The 22,445-nt window shown below is 39.1% G+C and overlaps 1 protein-coding gene across 1 annotated transcript in view; it reads left to right on the forward strand.

Annotated features, from left to right (window-relative positions):
* Window positions 1–22,445, forward strand: part of GPR158 (G protein-coupled receptor 158) — a gene marked incomplete at both ends in the record, with an annotated part of 211,396 nt that overhangs the window by 115,922 nt on the left and 73,029 nt on the right. Inside the window, one exon of the mRNA XM_082307042.1 lies at window positions 5,399–5,467. Within this exon, the coding sequence (XP_082163168.1) occupies window positions 5,399–5,467 (69 nt within the window). The remainder of the gene's footprint in view (window positions 1–5,398; window positions 5,468–22,445) is intronic.

Here is a 22,445-nt window from a genome sequence, read left to right on the forward strand (position 1 = left end):
GGTTATATCTAACCTCTGTAATTTTAACAGTTTACTTTAGATCACCAACACTCATTTAACTTTGAGTAGTCACTGAAATGCAAAACAGTCAGTAGCATCTCACAACTGTTAGTAGCTACATCCCATCTGAGAGGAGTTGCTGTGAATATTTCTAGCATCTTCCTCCTTGAGTTGGAGTGCCGGTCCAGTCTGTAGTGGCTGTATAACATGAGAATGTGTGCTCAGCTATGAGTCCTGGGGCAGTCCCTAAGTCACACTAGTTTACTTGAACTCACTTTTTCCATATAAGCTTCTCAATGTACATTACATACAGATGCAAGACATTTTACTGTTCTAGTATGCTAATTTTTCTGTGTAGGTGTAGCATTACATACCCAGTGATTCAGAAGTTACCAAGCCTACCAAACAGGGGCCTTGATGTCCTGTGTCCTCACACTACTTCATTATTTGCATTTGCTACCAGGTACCTAAACCTATCTTGCATTTTGCTAGCTGGCCCTTTTGATAGCTTCCTATGGAACACCTGATTGTAATTCACTTGAATTTCTCTCATGGCTGACAACTTGCATCAAATTTGCTAGAATTTTCTTAGTGGACCTTATTGTTCATTGCAGAACTGAAGGATGGTAGCTACTCTTTAAAAAAACTCTGGCTCGGGGTGAAGAAGATGGTAGAGACCAGTACATACCTGGTCTTGACCTTTAGTGTAATACATGCCATACTATTTTAATTGCTTCCTTTTGGTTTGATTCCAGTATTTCTGGGTTGAAGCTAATGCCTAGTTCAATCATTATTTTTCCTCCTTTGAAATAATAATAATAATAATAATAATAATAATAATAATAATAATAATAATAATAATAATAATAATAATAAAAAATATTTAAACCAAGATCTCAGTTAATTAAAAAGCAAACAAACCTAGACAATGTGGAAAATGTATGGTAGAGGTAGCTACGCTAAGTGCGAAAGTTAGTATGACGCTAGAAGCAAAATAAATTGCAGTATCACTTAGGTGTCAGCAATGTGTAACCATTAAGTGAGACAGGGAAAACCAGAAAGGACAGTTTTACTGACACAAATAAGTAAACATAGAAATAAAACCCTGAAAGGGAAATGAGCACACAGAGGAAGTGGCAATAAACAAACTGTACACAAGATGAACAGCCAGAGAAATAAATAAGCAAAAGCCAAAATAAATGCCAACAAGCAAGGCAGATGCAAAAAAACATGCAGCTGTTAAGGAAGAGAAAAAGAAATTGAGCAAATGTTACATGCAAGTGGAAGAAAATCCCACTGCATTGAATTTCAGGGCTATATCCTAAAATGCCCTGATTTCTGTGAATTCCATCAGAGAATTTTAATTGTGCAGACAATATAGGTGGACAGCAGTTGGTGGAGGCTTTGGGTTATCATTTGTTTCCATTCTTTCATTTGTTTTCTTAAAAGAGCAAAGGTTTTTTTCCTGAGGTATGTGGGCATATTCGCTGCTATGTATGTTGGAGATTCCCATAAAGTCAAGCATTTGTGATGCTGCCCACATCCATGCCTTAGGGGCCTGTATTTGCAAAGTCTGTACAGTGAAGGATTCAACTTTTGGTGGAAAAACTGGTGCTCAGAGACTGGTGGAAATACTGTCTATCAAACATAGAATATCTTCATCTAATAAATTAATTTAAAAACATCCTGCTATAGTTTTGGTTTTCCCCTCTTTAGCTATTCCCTGTTATTAAAGCTTCAGGGCTGGATGGAGACTTTATTTCCTGCACCTGACCTCTTGGGCTATCGTGGGGGTTGTTGGAAGAAAAAAGTCAGATATATTTTTTAAATCAATGTATGTGTGTTTTCTAAACCAAAAACTTTCATATTACTTTATTTGTTATTAGAAGATCTCCTTTTCTTTGCAGTAGAAAAAATTAACAATTAGAGTTTCAAAAATGTAGTTTGGGAGAATTCTGATGCTTCCATTTCCATCCCATTTTTTTCTTTTCTCTACACTTATGCAAAAATAGTTCTTTGGTTGTACTGCTTTTATTTGAAGTTTTGTGCTTTTTGTCATCACTGTGGGTGGCATTCATCTCTGCCAGAAAGTCTACTCCATTTGCTGAAGAATCCTGTTAAGAAGAGCTGTGGTATCTGTAAACATTGGGTTAAACCCCCCATTCTTCAGGTATCAAAGACTGAGATAAAAGCACAGTCAAAACCTGGATTCAAGCTCATTTTGAATTCCAGTGTTGCTCTGTAAGGCACGCTTCTTTGGGGGCAGGAAACAGAAGCACATAGACAGGATTCACAGAGAATGGTTCCTACTGGAACACAGGTGAGAAGAAAATCGTGGGTTCATTCATTGTTTTGGAAGAAGAGCTGGAAACACTGAAGTTCTTTGCCCCTGCAGGTTATCTTATGATCACGCCTCCCAGAAAAAAGCTGGATAAGAAAAGACTGAATAGGACGTGAAACAGTTGTTTAGAAAAGCATGTTCACACAGAAGCTGTTTGAACACCAGCATTTTTAGATCATTTCCATCTTCTCTATGATACCTATTTCAGCTACTTTCTCAGCCATTCTGTCATATCCAGATGCATTGTGCAAAATAAGAAAAAAAAGCTTCTTCAGTGGTTTGAGTATTGCTCAATAGCAGGAGATGTGAGTCCACTGACCTCTGTCAGTGTCTTGCGTGGTATTGGGCAAGACCCCTCTGCATTAATTCCCAGTGAATAAAGTGCCGTTGTCTTACTACGATGTTGTGAAGTAAAACTGTATCAAAACATGTGGAGCTCCCAGCTATGGCAGAGTCAGGGCCATATAAGGAATCTTGTGGACATGGTCCTGTAGTGCTTTTTTCAAATTTATGATATAGTACTGGGAACTTTACATCACAAAGTGTGAAACCTGTGTAATAACAGGCAGATTTTAACCTTTTCTAAGCTTTCTAAGCTTTTCTTTTTCATCTGCTGCACACAAGATTTACGTCTCACTCAAGCTAAATCAATGTGTTCATTAGAAATGTGAACTAACTCACACTGCCATTTATAGTTTGTAAAAATATTTGCACTTTCTATTATACATGTCAAAGCAGTGTGCATGATCCATAGCTTCAAATGTTTAAGCTATAAAATAATTGGGATTCTAGTCACTTCTTAATTAAAATAACCTGGAAGTATTCCATTTAATGACTTTATAACTGGCATCTAAACATTTACTTCCAGCTTTTTGGTGTTATCAGAACAGAAGCGTCTGCAGAAAACAGTCTTGAAAAGGTGTCTATATGTATTGATTTTTATAGTGCTATTTGAAAAAGTTGAATGCATCTGAATACAGAAATATGGGTAAATAAACAATTTTATTACAGCAGCCATAAAAGATAATATCATCCCTTCAGGTCTTTGTTTATTGTTTAGGGATGCTTATAACAAATGAGTGTCTCACAAATACAGAATCAATGTGTTTTGGGCAATTCTTTTTTTCTCTTGATATATATGCATTGTGAGTGTCTCTCTGGAGCATCCTTCTAGATGAAGTGAGGCTGGGCTGTTACATGGGGAAACGCAGTACGGGAGCGCTGGACCACCTTTATATTACCATAGTAGTGGGTGAGGCTGCCTATCTATTCAAGTAACAGAAATAAATTATATAAAGTACTGACTCATTTGAATTTGATATGTCATTGAACAACGGGATCACTTGAGCCTAAAAACCTGACACTGGCATTTCAGTTACCAGTTCACCAGCTTTTTGCATTTGGGATTATGTTTATACTTTACCCAACATCATAATAGAGAAAAAAAAACCACAAAAAACAAACCGCTTTAATTTGCTTTCCTGAAACAAATGCCTTGCATTGCAGGAACCCAGTGTAAGTATAAGCTGCACTTGTGGGTCAATATTCAAGTTTCAGCAGTTGCTAAGGCAGGCATTGCATTCTATTTGGAAAGATAGTTAAAGTATTTTATCTATTTGTTGGTGTTTTGTTTTGTTTTGTTTTGCTTTGCTTTTTAAGAAACATTTCATGGAAGTGTATCAGTTCCATGAAAATTTTGCTAGAAATATATATGTCTCAGTTTCAGGGCGCAATTTTAGAGGCTGGTAGCAGCACAGTTCTGCAATCCTTCATATGAAAGTCTAAGGTTAAGATCCACAAAGAAAAGTGAAAAAATTGGAAAAGTCTAGAAAAGAGGAGCCACAATAATGATTCTCAAATACATGAAAAATTCCAGCCAAAAAATAAGGAAATAAGGTGTGATCTCAAGATTTTCCTGGGAAAAAAACAATATAGGAAATCTAAGATTATAGATTCACTGAAAAGCTGAATTTTTATCTAGAAAATTCCACCAATCTTTTGCAAGCAGAAACTGGACCCCAGGGCACCAAAAATTTGTCTGTAAATCCATTCAGATAGAGATTCTTTTTTTATGATTGCCTTACCTCTGAAAGATAAACTTCTCCCATCTAAAACCATTAGAGAGATTACCAAGAGCCATTGATTCCAGCCCACAAGAGGATTTTATGATGTGAAAGAAGCGGATTTTTCAAAAGATTTTTGGCAAAGCCTCTTCTGCTGTCCTATCTGGCTGCATTGCTTGCAGCTGGGAAAGCACTGCCTTCTTCCAGAACAGTGTGTGAAACAATATCTCAAGGGAAGGAGATGGTTAAAGGAATGGGAAACAGTGTTCGTGTTTTGTCTTTAAGATAAGGCACAGATGCAATATACATAAATCATCAAACTTAGTGGAATACACTTTGTATTAGGAAAAAGAATTGATTTTTTTTTTATTTTAAAATGTAAGAAAACTGTGATGGAGCGACTGCATTAGAATCAGTGAGAAAATGTCATGATATTTTACAATCCTGACAAGTTAATGTCTGAATCAACATCTTTGCACAAAATTTCAGGAAAAATAAAGGCGCTTTCAATCTAAGAGCACACTCTGTATTCAGTAAAATTGTAGATTATTCATGCGTATTATAGAAGCCAAGTCATTAATATTAAATAATTCAAAATGTTCGAAGGACTTCTTGAAATTTAAATAGTACAGAACAAATTCTACAGTTAAATTCATATCTGTAATTCCCATGATCCATAATTCTTCACACTTGAGAGCAATTTTAGCAGTTTCAAAATGTATCCAGGTAATGTGTGTTGAATAGTATTTAACATAGGAAAGAGTGATTTTTTAAATTGGATTTTGTAAAACACAACCATTGTAATGGGCCTGTGAATTAAAGAATGTGGAGCATGCCAATATGACAGACAGCTTAATATTGTGCTTTAATAAGCATTACTGTGGAAGCATTATACTGACAAAAGTGAAGGTGCCTTCTGCAAAGAACTCGGCATCTAAATGGCACAGAGAGAGAGAGAATTTTCTAATATTTTGTATTGTGTTTTGTCTTCTAGAGTATCAGAGCTTCAGGGCTGGTGCTGTTGGAAACCATTCTTTTTGGATCACTTCTTCTGTACTTCCCAGTAAGTCAAACTATAACACTTTGGAAAAATGATATCCTTGCCGACATCTTAAAACATTGTATGAATCACATTGGTGAAAATATAAATGTCAAAACTATTTATGTAATGATTAGCTTAATCTGACTATAAAATGTGCTGTGTTCTGTAAATATTCTTAAGAACAGTTGAATGTTTTGCTGTATTTATAATAATTCTTCATTTTCCGTTTAGGGAACTTTCCAGTGTTTTTCACTTGGAAGTCTTTAGGTGTTCTGGGTTAAGCTGAGTTTTTGCTTTGAAAGACAATACCTCTCTAATCTGTGCTATGGGAAAAATATGCAAGGTGTGTGAAAGGAAGACACTGATTATACCAAGTATTTCTCTGGAATGTTGTACAAAGGAGAGTAATCACTTCAATGTATTAGTGGCATATATTTTGATGTTTCTGAAGCTCTGTGACATCTGCAATACCATGTATTTGGCAAAATGAGATGATATTATCCCTATGCTGTAAGTGGAAAAAAAAGTAATTTCACAGTCGCCTGAGGAATATATCACAAAACTCATAGAAATATAGATTCTTTCTCTTTTCAAAAATCCCGGAAAACCCGGGTTTGTTGATTGCCACATAAACCCAATATAATGACTAGATAAAGCAAGACATCGAAAGCGTGCAGATCAGGAGATAGAAAGAAAGATGGAGTTATGGATTATTTTAAAATACCTTTACATTCTCTTTTCCTCAGTAGTCAAAATCTTCTGTGCTTTTACAGGCCATCATGTAGTTACTGAGAGACTAGCTGGAAAACAAAACTCCTCAGCAGCTGCAGAACAAGTAGCAAGCAAACTGTAGTAGAATGTGGTGTGAATACGATAATAAACACAAATCCCAATGGAATTTTTATACATTATTTTTTGAATCATATGGGCCTTTCAAGTTCTAAAGAAAACGTGTGCATTTCTAGGATAGTTTTATGTGTTTTTTTGTCTTTCACTTTGCAGATGTCAGGAAGAAAGAAGTTTTGTGTTTTTCCATATTGTACAAATGCTTTTTACAACTTGCAATACATCTCCCTGGGATTTTCAGAGCTTCTTTCATATTCTTTTCCAGTGAGCAGAACAGAAAGCCCATGCACTGCTTCCTCAGCTGGTGTAGAAATGCTGTGAAGCCTTTACAGAAATTCATAGCATAAAGCATAGCGCAAGGGGTTTCCTTTCCATGGCTGTCTCCTCTTTGCTTTCCTGGGGAGCCCTGGAGCCATATAGTAGCTTCCCCAGGTAGAGGCTCCATAAGAACCAGTCAGTGTTTGTACAACCTCAACTCCAAAGTACGCCAGAAGCCTCATCATAGCTCTTGCTGTGTCTTCAGTCTTCTCAGCTGTCACTAATTCTTCAGTTTCTTTCCTAGTTCTTGTCCTGATCCTCTAATTGTTGTATTTCGCAAAGGACGAACGTCCTTTGTTGGCTGTCTCTCTTCAGGCTTCAGGTGCTCAGCGTCAGGGATACTTAGATACTGTTGGTGGAAAAAGACTTCTCTCTCAGCAGTTGACTTGAAGAAGAACCATCCTGTATAGAGACAAGAGATGGCCATCCACAACCTTTAAATGCAGAGGGAGAAGAGAGGAAAGGAAATGGAGCTGGGAGGGAGGGGTTCGGTAACCGAAGCATCCCCTCAACTTTTTTTGCCGATGTTTAAACATTTCCCCCCTTTTTTTTTCCACTGACATTAACTATGTTAAATGTACAGCAATTATCAAATGACAATTTGGCATATTCTGGGGAAAAATCTGTTGCTGAAAATTCCTGATTAGCCTGTCTCCCAGTTGGGATGTAGATACTTGACTGGAGCTTGTACTTCTCTGCACATCTCGTTCTCATACTATATAAAACTGTCCACTGAGAACACACTCTGTTAGAAACTAATATGCAAAGTGTATGACCTGACTTCTCTCTTATAGCAGTTTTATGCTCCCACACTCTTTGCTGGGGCTCTCTTTCTTTCTTACACAGGTAATTACTAATCACGCTGTTCCTCCTACAGGCTGAAACAAAACAGAGAGAAATATTATCGTTTCTATTTTCAAGGTCTTAGGGGAGGGATGTAGAGAATGTGGTAGTGGGAGGCCATATTAATGTTCACACAGAGAAATTAATCCTGGTTTCACCAGCCGCAAGAATATGGTTTTGTAAAAAACGAAGAAGACTGGGACTGATACAGAAATATCAGCATTTCAATATCCCTGTCCCTCAATTCACTTCAAGGAAGATTTCATCAATTTCTGATCCAGGACAAGACAGTGGAACAATAAATGTGTGAGGGCTATAAAGCATAGCCAGAGAGGTCTGTTTTATAATCTTTAAGAAAGAAAACCCTGTGTTTCTGCAAGGTGTGAATTATGGGATGTGAGTCCTTGGAATGTGAACTCTTGAAATTTTGCTGTACATGGAAAGTATCTAAATATGTTCACCCGCTTTTTTTCTGGAAAAGGAGCACAAAGCAGAGCAGGATGGCGTGAGAGAAAGAAAATCCAAGCTCTAAACGGAGACTCTCGTTTGCACCAGCTGACATTCACACATGGTCATTCATAGCAAGGTGTAGGACATAGATTATCAATTATTATATTGTTTATAAGTCACATACATGCAAAGCAGATCTTCCTTTTCCTGGGTCATATCCATTGTTTATTTACTTCTTCTTGTTATTTGGTGTTTTTATTTGTTTCTGAGAAGAACTGGGAATATTCTGTAACTCAGTGAGGTGGTTAAAGACTTAGTAATGTGCACAGAGGTAGAGTTGTTTCAATGATTTAAAACTTGTTTTGCTATAGAGGAGTACATTAGAGCTTTAAGACCAATTAATATAGATCTCACCTCTTATACACCCAATTTAGGTTATGTTTTCCACAGCTAGCACAAAATGCAAGTTAAAATACGGAATGGAGTTCACCAGTTTGGTCAGACAAGCATCACTGCAGTAAGGTGTTCTCCTTTAACATAAGGCTGTTTTCCTTTTTTGTATCATCATCTCTTCTTTTGTGATTTGGAAGGTAAAAACAAAAAGCTTTACTTTCACGCTCAACTAAGTGCAGAATTACACAGCTTGCCTTAGTGCATATACAATGTAACAGGATAAAATGACAGCATTTCAGTTCTAAATCAAATCTAAAACTCAAATCTGTTTGTTGAAGGATTACATTCTTATTTAAAAATCAAAATCCCCTTAGATTTTCTCAACACTGCTTTAAGTCTTTTGCATCTTTACTCTCCGCTCCTCTACACTTTCCTAATTCTCGGTTTTTCTAAATCCATTCACCCTGTCTGTCTTGGATTGTTTTGAGAGCCCTCAGCATACAAATTTTGCTGTGTCCAGAAGGGCTTTATTGCATCTCTGACTTTTCTTACCCTCCAATTAAATGGAAACCAAAACCTACTTTGTTACATCGCTTAATTTCTTTCACTAATTGTCATTGTTTTCATGTCTGCATGCAGTAATCTATTCATAGTGTAGCATCATTAATTGAAAAATAATATCACCAGCCAGCTGCTTTTGGTAAGAAAAACAGCTGTTACAATGCCCTTCTAACCAAACAGGAAGTGCAAATGATGGTCTCCACCAAAATTTATTATTCAAATTCTGCTATATTGATAACAACACACTGATCTTTCCTGAATTATAAGCAGGCAGATGAGCTTTGTCTATTACAAATACATAGATTTTACCCTGCAGTTGCTGGGCAGCTCTGATTTCTGAGGCTCTTATTTCTTATGTTATCTGTAGTTCTCACAGTAACATCTCTGATTTCCCTTTATTTAGTCTTTCCAGTTATTGATGGACCTCCTCCAAATGAACGCTGGGCTTTCTAATTGATTCATTTATATTTCTTTGTTCTTAGATTTTGAAGAGAGGGCCAAAACCTGACACTCATCATTTTCTTGTTTCACAGTAGCTAAAGAACATGCCTGTCTTCAGTATAGTATTCATGTCACTGAAGTCCAAGGACACTGTAACTACCTGTTCTGAGATAATCACTACAGATTTCCCTAGTACTCTAGAAAAGGGTCTTTCCATTTTATTTGGATCATAGTGGATTAGATGTCAAGCCAATAGAAAAGGCTGATTTTAAATGCCATGTTGCCAGGATTTTACATGTGCCTTGTCTTGCTTGGGCAGAGAAGTGAGGGAACCAGGCAGAAGATTATGCAATAGTTTGTCTCTCTCAATGTCCTTGTCAGGCGAACATGCGTTTTGAAGTTAACATGCAACCAGTAAACCAATAGCTTTTTTTGAGAGTCAGCTTGCTTTGAATGCAAAAGCCAAAACTAAGCTGAGGTAGCCTCTGCATTACAAGCTTTTTCTTCAAAGTACAGAAACCTCATAGGCGCTGGGAACACTTATGTCCTTGCCCTGAACCTCACTAAGAAAAATGTTTATGACTGTTTTTATTAACAGGAAGCAGGCACTGAAGAATTTCTGCTTTTTGAATAAGTGTATTTGAAATAGCAGAAAAACAAGATACACAGTGTAATAGTTCCTCATAGTTCTGTTGTCACTAGTCTACATAGCTGTCCTAAAAAATCTAGTGGCTACTATCAAGGAGATATCTAGAATCTGTTGTATATATCCACATCTAGAACTGTGATTAGCCACAGCTATATGTCTCATGACCTTGATTTGATACTGGTATCTCTGTGTAAATGACAAATGTTTGGGATATTGGAAACTCAGTAGAGCTATGATACCATAAATTCTAAGAAATTATAAAAGTGGAATTTGGTTAAGAGATTGTTCTGTGTGTTTGTGTATGTCTGCGTGCTGTGTTCACAGGGTACCTCAGGCTGGAAGGGACCTCAGGAGGCCTCTAGTCTGACTTCCTGCGCAAAGGAGGGTCAGCTATAAGACTAGCTATGACACAGGGTTACTAAGGGCTTTATCCAGCTAGGTCTTAAAAACCTGCAAGGATAGAGACTACCCAACTGGGCAGTGTGCAGGCACATAATAAAGTCACATGGTTGTAGATTTTTGAATCTTGTGATGAAATATGTGATGTTGGAACATATAGTGGGATGTTGGAACATATAGGGAGGTTTATAAATGACAGGCTGTAGATAGATCAGTGAAGGTACAGGTACTGATGTTACTATTCTTTCACATCTTGGACTCCCACGCTCATACTTGTGACGCTACTTGTAATACTGAGACAAAACCTGATCTCCTCCTTCCACAGATCCAAAGGTGCAGTACAGGATTGTAGGAGGGCAGTGTTATTTTTGCTACTCAGAAATCTTTTTTGAGAACTGAGTTTGAAGGACACATTTGTTAGAATTTAGGTTCACTGAATAGCCAAGTATATGCGTGCGTGCAGGGCTTGAGAGCTGGAGAGAAAAAGACAGTAGTCAATGACCTGAACCAACTGCCGCATTGGGTTTTCATTGACCTTTTTATTTTAAATTGCTGTCTTGCACAGCTGGCTTGTAGGGACTTACATGATACAGTCTTGTCAGCCCTTCATTCAGTGAAATTAATCTCGTGGTGAGGGGAGCAGGACAAGATCTTGTGGTCTTTCCTCTTTGCTGATAATTCCACTGAAGTAACTTGCACAAATACACTACTTGCATATGTAAGGATTTGTAGATAAAGACCCTACATTAACATCTTCTTTTCAAAGCAGTATTATAAAACCAGACCACAATCCTGAAAAACAGTGCACAGTATTTAGCCAGGGCTTTTAAACTTTTTTGATACAGTGTGAGCAATAATGTGCACAAGTTAAAAATCTGCTACATGTGAAAAATAAAAGTTGTGGGGAGCTCTGTTCTGATCATAGAAAGTATTGACACAAAAAAATGATCAAAGGGTGAAATGTGGGTAAATTCATATGGAGGAAAATAGTGCTGGAAATATTCATGATATGCTCCTTACTAATGCCTGGAACCGTGCTATAATAGAATCATAGAATCATAGAATTGTCAAGGGTGGAAAAGACCCTTAAGATCATCGAGTCCAACCGTTAACCTATCACTGCCAAGTCCACCACTAAACCATGTCCTCGAGCACCACATCTACCCATCTTTTAAATACCTCCAGGGATGGGGACTCAACCACTTCCCTGGGCACCCTGTTCCAATGCTTGACGACCCTTTCGGTGAAGAAGTTTTTCCTAATATCCAACCTAAGCCTCCCCTGGTGCAGCTTAAGGCCATTTCCTCTCGTCCTATCACTTGTTACTAGGGAGAAGAGACCAACCCCCACCTCGCTACAACCTCCTTTCAGGCAGTTGTAGAGACCAATAAGGTCTCTCCTCAGCCTCCTCTTCTCCAGCCTAAACAACCCCAGCTTCCTCAGCCGCTCCTCATAACACTTGTGCTCTAGACCCTTCACCAGCTTCATTCCCATTCTTTGGACACGCTCCAGCACCTCCATGTCCTTGTAGTGAGGGGCCCAAAACTGAACACAGTACTCGAGGTGCGGCCTCACCAGTGCCGAGTACAGGGGCACTATCACCGCCCTGGTCCTGCTGGCCACGCTATTCTTGATACAGGCCAGGATGCCATTGGCCCTCTTGGCCACCTGGGCACACTGCTGGCTCATGTTCAGCCAGCTGTCAACCAACACCCCCAGGTCCTTTTCTGCCAGGCAGCTCTCCAGCCACTCCTCCCCCAGCCTGTAGCATTGCATGGGGTTGTTGTGACCCAAGTGCAGGACGCGGCACTTAGCCTTGTTGAATCTCATGCAGTTGGCCCCGGCCCAACGATCCAGCCTGTCCAGGTCCCTCTGTAGGGCCTTCCTACCCTCCAGCTGATCAACACTTCCAACCATCTGCAAACTTACTGAGGGTGCACTTGATCCCCTCCTCCAGATCATCAATGAAGATGTTGAACAGGACCGGCCCCAACACTTGGCCCTGGGGAACACCACTCGTGACCGGCCGCCAACTGGATTTGACTCCATTTACCACCACTCCCTGGGTTCGGCCATCCAGCCAGTTTTTAACCCAGCGCAGAGTGCACTTATCCAAGCTGTGAGCAGCCAGTTTCTCCAGGAGAATGCTGTGGGAGACAGTGTCAAAGGCCTTACTAAAGTCCAGGTAGACAACACCCACAGCCTTCCCCTCATCCACTAAGCGGGTCACCTTGTCATAGAAGGAGACCAGGTTAGTGAAGCAGGACCTCCCTTTCATAAACCCATGCTGGCTGGGCCTGATCCCTTGGTTGTCCCGCACTTGCTGCATAATGGCACTCAAGACGACCTGCTCCATGACCTTCCCTGGCACCGAGGTCAGGCTGACAGGCCTGTAGTTCCCCGGATCCTCCTTCCGACCCTTCTTGTAGAGGGGCGTCACGTTTGCTAGTTACCAGTCATCTGGGACCTCCCCGGTTGACCAGGACTGCTGATAAATGATGGAGAGTGGCTTGGCCAGCTCCTCTGCCAGCTCCCTCATTATCCTCGGGTGGATCCCATCTGGGCCCATGGACTTGTGCACATCCAGGTGGAGGAGCAGGTCAGTGACTGCCACCTCTTCAACAACTGGGACTCCACTCTGCGTCCTATCTCTGTCTCCCAGTTCAGGGGCCTGAAAAACCCAAGGATGACTAGCTTGACTATTAAAGACTGAGGCAAAGAAGGCATTAAGTACCTCTGCCTTCTCCTCATCCTTCGTGGCAAGGTTACCTTCTGCATCCAACAAAGGAGGTAGATTCTCCCTGGCCCTCCTTTTGTCACTGATATATTTATAAAAACTTTTTTTGTCGTCTTTAGCGGCGGTGGCCAGTTTAAGTTCCAGCTGCGCCTTCGCCTTTCTGATCTTCTCCCTGCATATCCTCACAACATCCTTGTAGTCCCCCTGAGTCGCCTGCCCCTTCTTCCAAAGGCGGTAGGCTCTCCTTTTTTTCCTGAGTTCTAGCCAAAGCTCCCTGTTCAGCCAGGCCGGTCTTCTCCCCTGCCTGCTCGACTTGCGGCACATGGGGACAGCCTGCTCCTGCGCCTTTGAGACTTCCTCCTTGAATAACGTCCAGCCTTCCTGGACTCCTTTGCCCTTCAGGACTGCCTCGCAAGGGACTCTGTTAACCAGACTCCCGAACAGCCCAAAGTCCACCCTTCTAAAGTCCAGGGTAGCGGTCTTGCTGACCCCCTTCCTTACCTCTCCTAGAATTGAAAACTCTATCATGTCATGGTCGCTGAGCCCAAGACAGCCTCCGACCACCACATCGCCCACCAGGCCCTCTCTGTTCGTGAACAGCAGGTCCAGCGGGGCGCCTCCCCCGGCTGGCTCGCTTACCAGCTGCGTCAGGAAGTTTTCTCCCACACACTCCAGGAACCTCTGAGACTGCTAATAATCCATCCTCTTTGCTCAGCTCTCTAAAGCTAAACTAGTACGGGCTTGGCTAGCACTTGGGCAGGAGATCACAGCAGTGCCATAGGCAAGCCAAGGAATTACTGAAGAACACCTGGTAGAAAAAAATCGAATTAGTGAAAGTCTTCACTTGTCCCCCCTGTTTCTCCTGAATTAGAGTAATAAAACAGGAAAAAAAGTCTTATTGAATGATTATATACTTTATTTTTTATAACTCTTGTTGGGACTCAATGGCATATAAGGTAGAAAGTATAGGAATATTTTTCTCAGCCAAACATGTTTTGATGATCACATTGACCACTGGGCAAGTGAGCTGAGTTGATACACATGATGCTTTAGAATATATTCGAATTTTACTGTAGTGACTTAAGTTTATGAAAAAATCAACACATGAAAAAAGGCACTCTCATGTATTAGTTCAAAATATAAATGTGATAGAAATTTTACAGGAAAGATAATGAAAAACAATATACCACATTTTTATTAAACTGTAAAACTAAAGGCAAGAGGTTTTGATAGTATAGATGGGCCAGGATTGAACCATGTCAGAAAGGAAAATATTAAAAGTTGTAGTCAACATTTGACATATTCTCAGTAGGGCATAGTCCTAATGTCAGTGATTTACGTTCACTAATTAGTTTAACACCTGAGAGACTATATGTTGGTGGGAGATAAATTTCAGTCATTCTTTTTCACTTACCCAGGTGTCTTTCAATGAAAGCTAGGGGTGTGTTCATATTTTTCCACCAAATGTCTTTTCTCATTGTTTATTCATGCTTTCATACCTGAGACCCAAGGAGCAACAACTGTAGTCAAGTGAAAGGCTTGTAGCTTGTCGTTAAATTTTGCTGCACTTGCTGGACTCAGCTGTTGCCTGCTTCCTTAGTTCAGGGTTGTTGTGATCTGCATCAACAAGAATCAGAATAAAATGAAAGCAGAAGCAGTTCATGCCTAAGGAAGACTTGACTTAGATAATCTGCTGCTACCAAGCTGTTTCTGATATGAAATTGAGTACAATTGTAAACCCATGCTGCCAGAGTGAAACAGGTGGTATGATAGCTCACCATGCCTTGGATACGAGGTTGAGATATTAAAGGTAAGACACAGACTGGTATAATATGTACAACTGAGTGATAAAACATGATATCTTACCTATCAACTTGACAGAGTACTCTGCATCAACACAGAGGAAAAGGGAAAGACAATCTCCATCTCAAAGCCTGTTCACTGTTAATAATACAGGAGCTGAAATATTCTTCTTTGCTCACTCGGTTTTTCTTCTCAGTCCTTCTTCTTTTATGTATGAATGCATTAGGTATTTCCTAACCATCTACTTAGAGTTTTAAGTAAGTGTCACACCATGGAGGATGATTAATGGTTAATGATTAGGAGGGATGAGAAAGTCAATGCATTACAATGGAGAAAGAGAAAAGTTGATGTTTTTGGAAGAGGTCATTAAGAAAGGAGATTTCATCCATCAGAGATAAGACTGCCCTTATTTGGTCATTCTACATGCTGAGAACCGAGAATATGCAGGCAATGATATCTTTATGGTTTTTAATACCAACTGCTAGATGTTGTTAAGCAGTTTTCAGTTTACAGGCAAAATGATATGGTAACTACTGAAATCTTTGCACTGGAAAAATCTTATAGAATTATAATAGTGATAGTGGAATGTATCATTCTATGTAGCACTTTTAAACTTCTCATTTCTAAACTCTGATAAGAGATTAGTGGGATTTAAATCAATGCTTTTACCCCAAAACCACTTATCACCTGAGGTAAATAAGAAATCAGCTTTTTACTTGTAGAGAGGGACTGGAAAAAGTAATATAAATACTTATGAGAGCAGGGACAAGTTTACAACACAAAATATAAGTTGCAATATAAAATTATCCAAACACATCAACAAGTACTAGTGTATAAGATATGCTGTATTTCCTCTATTATTGATAATAATAGAGTCATGTGGCAGAAATATTCAAAATTTTAGTTTGCCACGGTTAAAAAAATTGAAGAGTTAGGGGCCAGCAGGTAAAAAGTTCACTGTGAAACTAGCCAGCTTGATTTCTGAAAATGAAACATTTGGAAGAGTAGTGCCTGGGTCTAAATCTATATGACATCAAGTAGGGAGAGATGAGATTTCTGTTCTTAGAAGTACCAGTAGTACTGGGGATGGAATAGAAGATGTTCACTAGAGGAGACAATTAGTCTTTACAAAACCCAGCTTTTTTCCTAGGTGATATAAACCTGATTTATTGCACTCATCTCTCTATGTCAGGACCACACAGAAAAAGCAATATTATTTTCAGCAAACAGTGTTTTATACAAACTATTTGATTTCGATATCCTATGCCTTTGTGGGGCTAAGCACGGGTCTGCAAATATATGCAGGTTTTGAGGAAGCTATTAAGGAATATTGTGTCCTTCATAGCCAATACACAGCATCCATGTGCTGATCTCTCTTTGAAATCTGAATCCAAAGTAGATTTCTAATAGTGGCATGATACAGTTCAGTAAGTTCTGTGCATTCTTGAAAAAAAAAAAAAACAAAAAAAAAAACAGAGCAAAGAGAGAAATATGTCAATTCAATCAAAACTCTTACCGGAAATGGATGGGAGGATTTCAAAGCTAATAAAAAATTTTAAGCAATTCCAAGGTAATATATATGGACAAAACCCATAGAAAATAAGAGGATGAAATGAGACTTTCTTTCATCACACAAAAAGTTGCAAGTGGAAGAAAATAACATTTTTATACAGATCTCTTACAGTGTATCATTTATCAAATTTATATTCAATTATTTAAATCATCCACAATTTTCATTATTCTTTGATGTTAATCTTTTAAATAAGCCAGGGCGCTAAAGCCTTATTGCATACTGTTTAGTTGCTAAAAGCAATGTAAAGAGAAAAAGGAAAGGATGATACTGAGAAAAAGTAATTGAGAACTTTTTGTTACTGGGAATTAAAACACAGCAAAAAGTCTAATATAGCAACAGGAAAATTAATCCAAAATTGAGCAACCAAACAGTATAGAAACGAAAACAAGACGGAAGTGACATCTTGTACCTTGATAGAGTGCCGACTTTTCTCTCATCGTCACGATTACATGTTATGGAAGATATCTGTAAAACCACAGATTGGACATTCAGTGTTTGTTCTTTGCTTGCATACAGTTATTTCTCACTACTCCTTGCAAGCTTTCTTCTCCTTTCCTAGACCACCACTTACATAATTGTAGAAGATAAATCTTTCATTCTTTCCTTGTGCTTCCTCTGTATTGACGTGTGGTTTCTCATCTCATATTTAAATTATGAACTCTCTGGTACAGGGATGTTTGGCATAGCTGTGCCGTGCACAGCAGGGTCCTGATCAATGAGTGAGAATCACATTACAAATGGCTGTTACTAATAATAACAATGAAAGTGTTTAAAAATATTTTATTAAAGGTGTGAGCAAGGACACATTTGATGGTGAATTTTTCATCTTCTCAAAGGTTTGGTAGCATGCAACTGTTTGTTTTTATACTGCTAGAGATGATAGGTACTCTATGAGAATAATCTGAGAATATTTGATTTAGTCTTGAAAAGATTAAGCCATAAAAATACTAACAGGTAAAAGCCCGATTCCAGTCCCACACATACTGTATTTCAGAGCTACTCTACTAATTTCTATGGAGCTGCACCCAACTTGCATGACTAGACATTAGATGACAAACAAAGCAGCAGGGAATAGTAAGAAGAAAATCCATCACTCCCACTAGATAGCCTCAAACTACAGGATTTAAGATAATGGGGAACAGTGGGAATGCTTGCAATGTCAAAGGGCAAGAGCAAGAAGAAGTCCCAGTTTTACTTACATGAATATTTCAGTCTTCTGCTGAATAGTCATGGAACCATGAATTTGCAACTCAGGTTTGTCCGTTTTTAGGGGACTGACCTGAGCTCATAAGGTACTGACTGTCCTAGTGAATGCGTTCAAGCATTCCATGTAAACTGGAGCAGCTCTGCTAGCGTGGGTTGAGAACAGGCCAGCTTTAGATCACTGAGCTGCCTCACGGTTGGCATGCTGTTACAGATAAGGGTCTTTGAACTCTCTCAAACTAATCAGGGATTTAAAACTGCTTTTCCATGGCTTAAGTGAAGTCACTCAGTCTCCTGGTCTGGCCTTGGCAGCAAGCCTGGCTCCTGCATGCTAGCAGCTGAAGAGGGCTCAGAAGGGAGTTAGACATTACATAGTTTGGCAATGGCATGAGTCAAATGGGTTTGTTTGTGTGGAGTGGTAGCGCTGGAGGGGGTTCAGATGCATGCTAGGTTAGGCAAGGTTTTTGTGACTAACAGCAATGCATAAGTCTTGAAGTTAACGTAATCCTTTAGATGCCTTAGTCCCCTTGGCAACTAAGGACTGCTGGTTACTTGTCTTCTTCCCCTCTTATATATTGCAGACAATAGAAAGTCCTTGCTTTGTATGTCCAGTGTGAGACTGAATCAAGGGTAGTGAGAAAGGCAGTAAGCCAAAAAGCAGGCAAAAGTAAGCCTAAGCAGTCATTTGGAATACCTGGAAACTTTATCATTGTCAGGATCATTGGTTTTAAAAATAATCTGAAAGGGCAAATCCACTGGAAAATGCAGAACCATAGTCATAGTGCACATACACATTAACTCTGACATATTCTGAATGTGTCGGACCCGTGCACGTGGGCAGATCCACCATGAAGGCAGAGCGTGTTCCTTGGGTGTGCTGAAATCTTGGTGCTTCGTGATGGAGTAAAGTTGTGTTACGAATTTCTCGTGGGAAAGCATGCCCTCTGCTGCTGCTGTGGCCGGGCTCCATTCAGGCGGCAGCACATCGCCGCTGTGGGCATTTGCTGCCTGAGAGCATATTGCAAAGAGGTTTGGTTCTGCTTTGTGGTGTGTGTACAAAGATTGGTGAAGAAACATTTTTGGATAAAGGGAAATCTTAATAGTTCTTCGTTTAACTTTTTTCCTGTTAAATGCATATTGATACTGCTTTTCCTGTATAATCAAAACCTTTTTGGTCATTTTCACTGAAAGAAATGTTTAATCCTGTTACCATATATCCAACAGGTATATGTTGTATAGCATATGCTGGTATTTATGCAGACTATAATGACATTCAGGAAGAAAAATAGAGGAAGTTTTGTTAGCATAAGTAAGTTCTTTCCACTTTTCCTTCAAGTACTGTATCTTGTTCAGAGTTTTATCTTCCTTTCAAATATGGGAATTTTCTATAGGAAATACTTAAAATAACCACTGTTTTTAAACATTGGAGCTGTGATTTACTCTTCAGATCTCTTTTTCCATGTCAATCCAAGTGTGCAAGTTGTCACATTAGTCAGAGTCCAAAATAATTTTATATATTCCAGTAGTATGTTGTTAAATCTACTAATCCTGCTTAATTTGTTAACTAGCCTAATTCTCTGAAATACAGCATGTATTTGGGTACAGAGCAAGTGTTCTCAATGTTCAGCTCACTCTCTTAAACTCCTAATCCGAAAACACCAGCATGCTGAACCATTGAAATGTTGTTTTGAAACTCTGGCAGAGCTTCCTGGCCCGTGGAGTCAGCTCATCCTTTTTTCTGTCTTTATTGATGCCATTGCCTTGAAATCTCTAAAAAACTAATCTGTAGAAGTCTGTGTGCTGGGTTATTTAGTCAGCTATTTATATCCATATTTATTAAACTTGTATCTACTTTCCAAGCCTCGAGGCATATTTAAATCTTTGAAATCATAATCCAAATAAGTTACTGCCATAGTAGCAGTCATTCTGTGTTCAAGCAATCACCAGTCATTGCTACAAGAGAAGGCAAAATGCTGTCATAACAAGTCTTTTAAAACCCTAAGGAACATCTATATTAACCATTAATTCAACGTAAGGCTCTGTTAGACAATCATATGCTCTAGGAATTTTGGAATATATCTGAATCAGAACATACCCTAAACACCTACAAATGTGAGTCTTAAGCAAGATTAATAGATTTAGTAACATTAAGTTATTTGTCAATTATATTGGTAACAATAAGGTATCTGCCAATTTCAGATGTCACCAAGAATATTAAAAAAACCTAAATTTAATTTTTAGCTGCTCTTTATATAACTTTTCTGGAACCAAAAGACATGCCACACTACTAGGTTTACAGGAAAAGAAACTTGCTCTGTTTTGAGCCTGAGCTAAGATGACTTTCTATGGGCTGTACTTAATGCTGTTGGTTATGGGAGTAGCAAATAATACGGAGCACTTGTTTTCTCAGGCAGGATGTCCTGTCTGTTTAGGGTAAGTGCCTTCAGTGCTTACTACATTTGGAAAAGAAACCTCTAGTATATTAGGCTTTCCTCAAGTGTCTATAAACTGGGCTAACCTGATAACATCAAAAGCCTTTCACATCAAGTGATGTAGCTGTGAAAGGCACTCACTTTTGTTTTGACTCTCCAGTGTGTATAGCAGACGTCAGAGTTGATCAAGAATTTGTAGACATGAAATTAATTCCATAATAGATAACTAATCATATTTTTATACCATAATTAGCATGTGTTATTGTTTATATTAATAACAAGGCCCCAGATGTGGATCAGATGAAACAAACAAGCAAGTTGACAGAGAATGAATTATTGCGAAGACACTAAAGTTGGGAAAAGTCATTCTCTATTATTTTCAACAAATGCAAAAAAAAGTTGGGAACCTTGATCTAACTTGAAGTAATGTTTAGTCTTAACTGATTAAGAAATAATAGGTTAGAGAACACGAAAAAAAAGAAAGCTGAAACCACTCAGAGTGAAAGAGAGGAAAAGAAATAGAGGACAGAGAAGTCCCTGTTGCTAAACACTATCTGAGTACTCTGTTGGTCTAGAGAGCATGGCAGACATTCTTGAGATTTTGTAGTTACCCAAGCAAGTTCAAAGAAATGTGGGGTTTTTTTTCCCTCCATATGTTTCTTTCATAAAGTAGATGAAATTTTGTAGCATGATACAGTGAATCTGCTAGGTTCATTTCCTTAGATCATCTGAAGTAATGCATTTTTCTCAGACATGTCACAAGCAATCCTGTCAAAATTTGCCTGAATGGGTTTGTTTTAAATCATAAATAGTTGTGATATATATAGTAAGTGTTCAAGAACCTTGAAGAAAAGAAGGTCATGGCCTTCTGAGTGCTCTCAGCTCCTCATCTAAATGTGGGTCTTGAAGTGTTTGTTTTGGCCAGTCTCAGATACAGGGTCTCACCACTTGGGTGTTTTATCTCATTGCTATCTGTCTTTCTATCTATCTTACCAACCTGACTTCTCTTTTTAAAAAATGCCGTGTTTCTCCCCGGCCTCTTGGAGTTCGGTTATTTTTGGTTTCCGGTTACTATCTCATTCTTAGTTGTGGTGACAACTGCTCATTTTGCTCTTAAATATTTTGTCCTTCTGCTTTTATGCTATTTTTATTGTACAGTTGTTTCTCCAACACCCCAAGCAGCTTGGTAGGGAGGATGGAGAAGGAAGTTCATAAAAATAAATAGTTGTTCTTAAATGCAGAGGACTGCCTAGCAACAAAATGCAGTAGAATATCTCTCTCCTTGTAGAGGGTGGGCTATTTCTTTGATAAATTGGTAGAATGTTTGGAGGACTCCCCCTGTGCTCAGAAAGGAGTGGAACATTTGAAGGAAGCCTCCTTCTGCTGTTTTGTCAATCTGTTAATGAATGCATTTTGTGGAGCGTGCAAGTGAGATGTGTCCGGACTGCAAATGAGAGATCTTGCCCTGAAAGACTGGTATTTCTAATGCTTTATTTTTACAGCCGCAGCAGCAGGAGGGAACCAGCAGGTACTGGTTATAGCTATTTTGGTCAGTGTCTCTGAAAGGAGGATACCAAAGATGGTTGAATAGTTAGGCCATTAGCAGGGAATGTGTTTCCTAACATAGCTTTTATGTTAGGAAAAAAGCATTTTTTATCATGGCAAGTCTTTTAAGGACTCAACTTGCCATAGGGTTAGGCATCGCAACTCCAGATTGCAGTGCCTAAATTTGGTGCCTTGAGGTCAAGTAAGGTAGTCTTTACGTTAGAGGGCTGTGTACTCACAGTCAGGGACACAGAAACCAGCATGCCTGCTTTGGCTAGCTTGGAGAGTTGGACATGCTGAAGACAGAGAAATTTGTGGTTTATGATCTGCCTAGTTTTTGTGCATGGAAAAATGCCTGCCTTCACAAAGGGCTGCAGATTTGAACCCTGTCTTCAGGTGCACCATGGAAGCCTTACTTTCTTACCAAGTGTAAGTGGTAAAAAAACCAACCTATACGTAGGTTTTTTTATCCGGTGTCCCACTTATTAATGTTTTCATTCTGGATGTGACACTCAGGTTCAGTTCTGGCTCCGAATATACAAACTTGTACCACCTTGAAGAAAGTTTTAGTGCTTTGTCTCTAAGATGCTGTTGCATGAGAAGTGTTCAGCCTCTTGTGCTGCTATTGTTCCATTTCACATTGCTTCGTTAAGCAGTAGTAAATGGGTAAAAGCACAAATATTTATCTAACACTACAGTGTAGTAGGGAAGGTATTTTACCTATTGGTTAGGTTACCTATTGGGTAGAAGGGGGAGACCTGGCATCTAATACCTGCTTCAATGAATGCTTAAGTTATTTTTAGGTA

The sequence above is a fragment of the Platalea leucorodia genome (genome assembly GCF_965183815.1).
Source record: "Platalea leucorodia genome assembly, chromosome: 1".
Lineage (NCBI taxonomy): Eukaryota > Metazoa > Chordata > Aves > Pelecaniformes > Threskiornithidae > Platalea > Platalea leucorodia.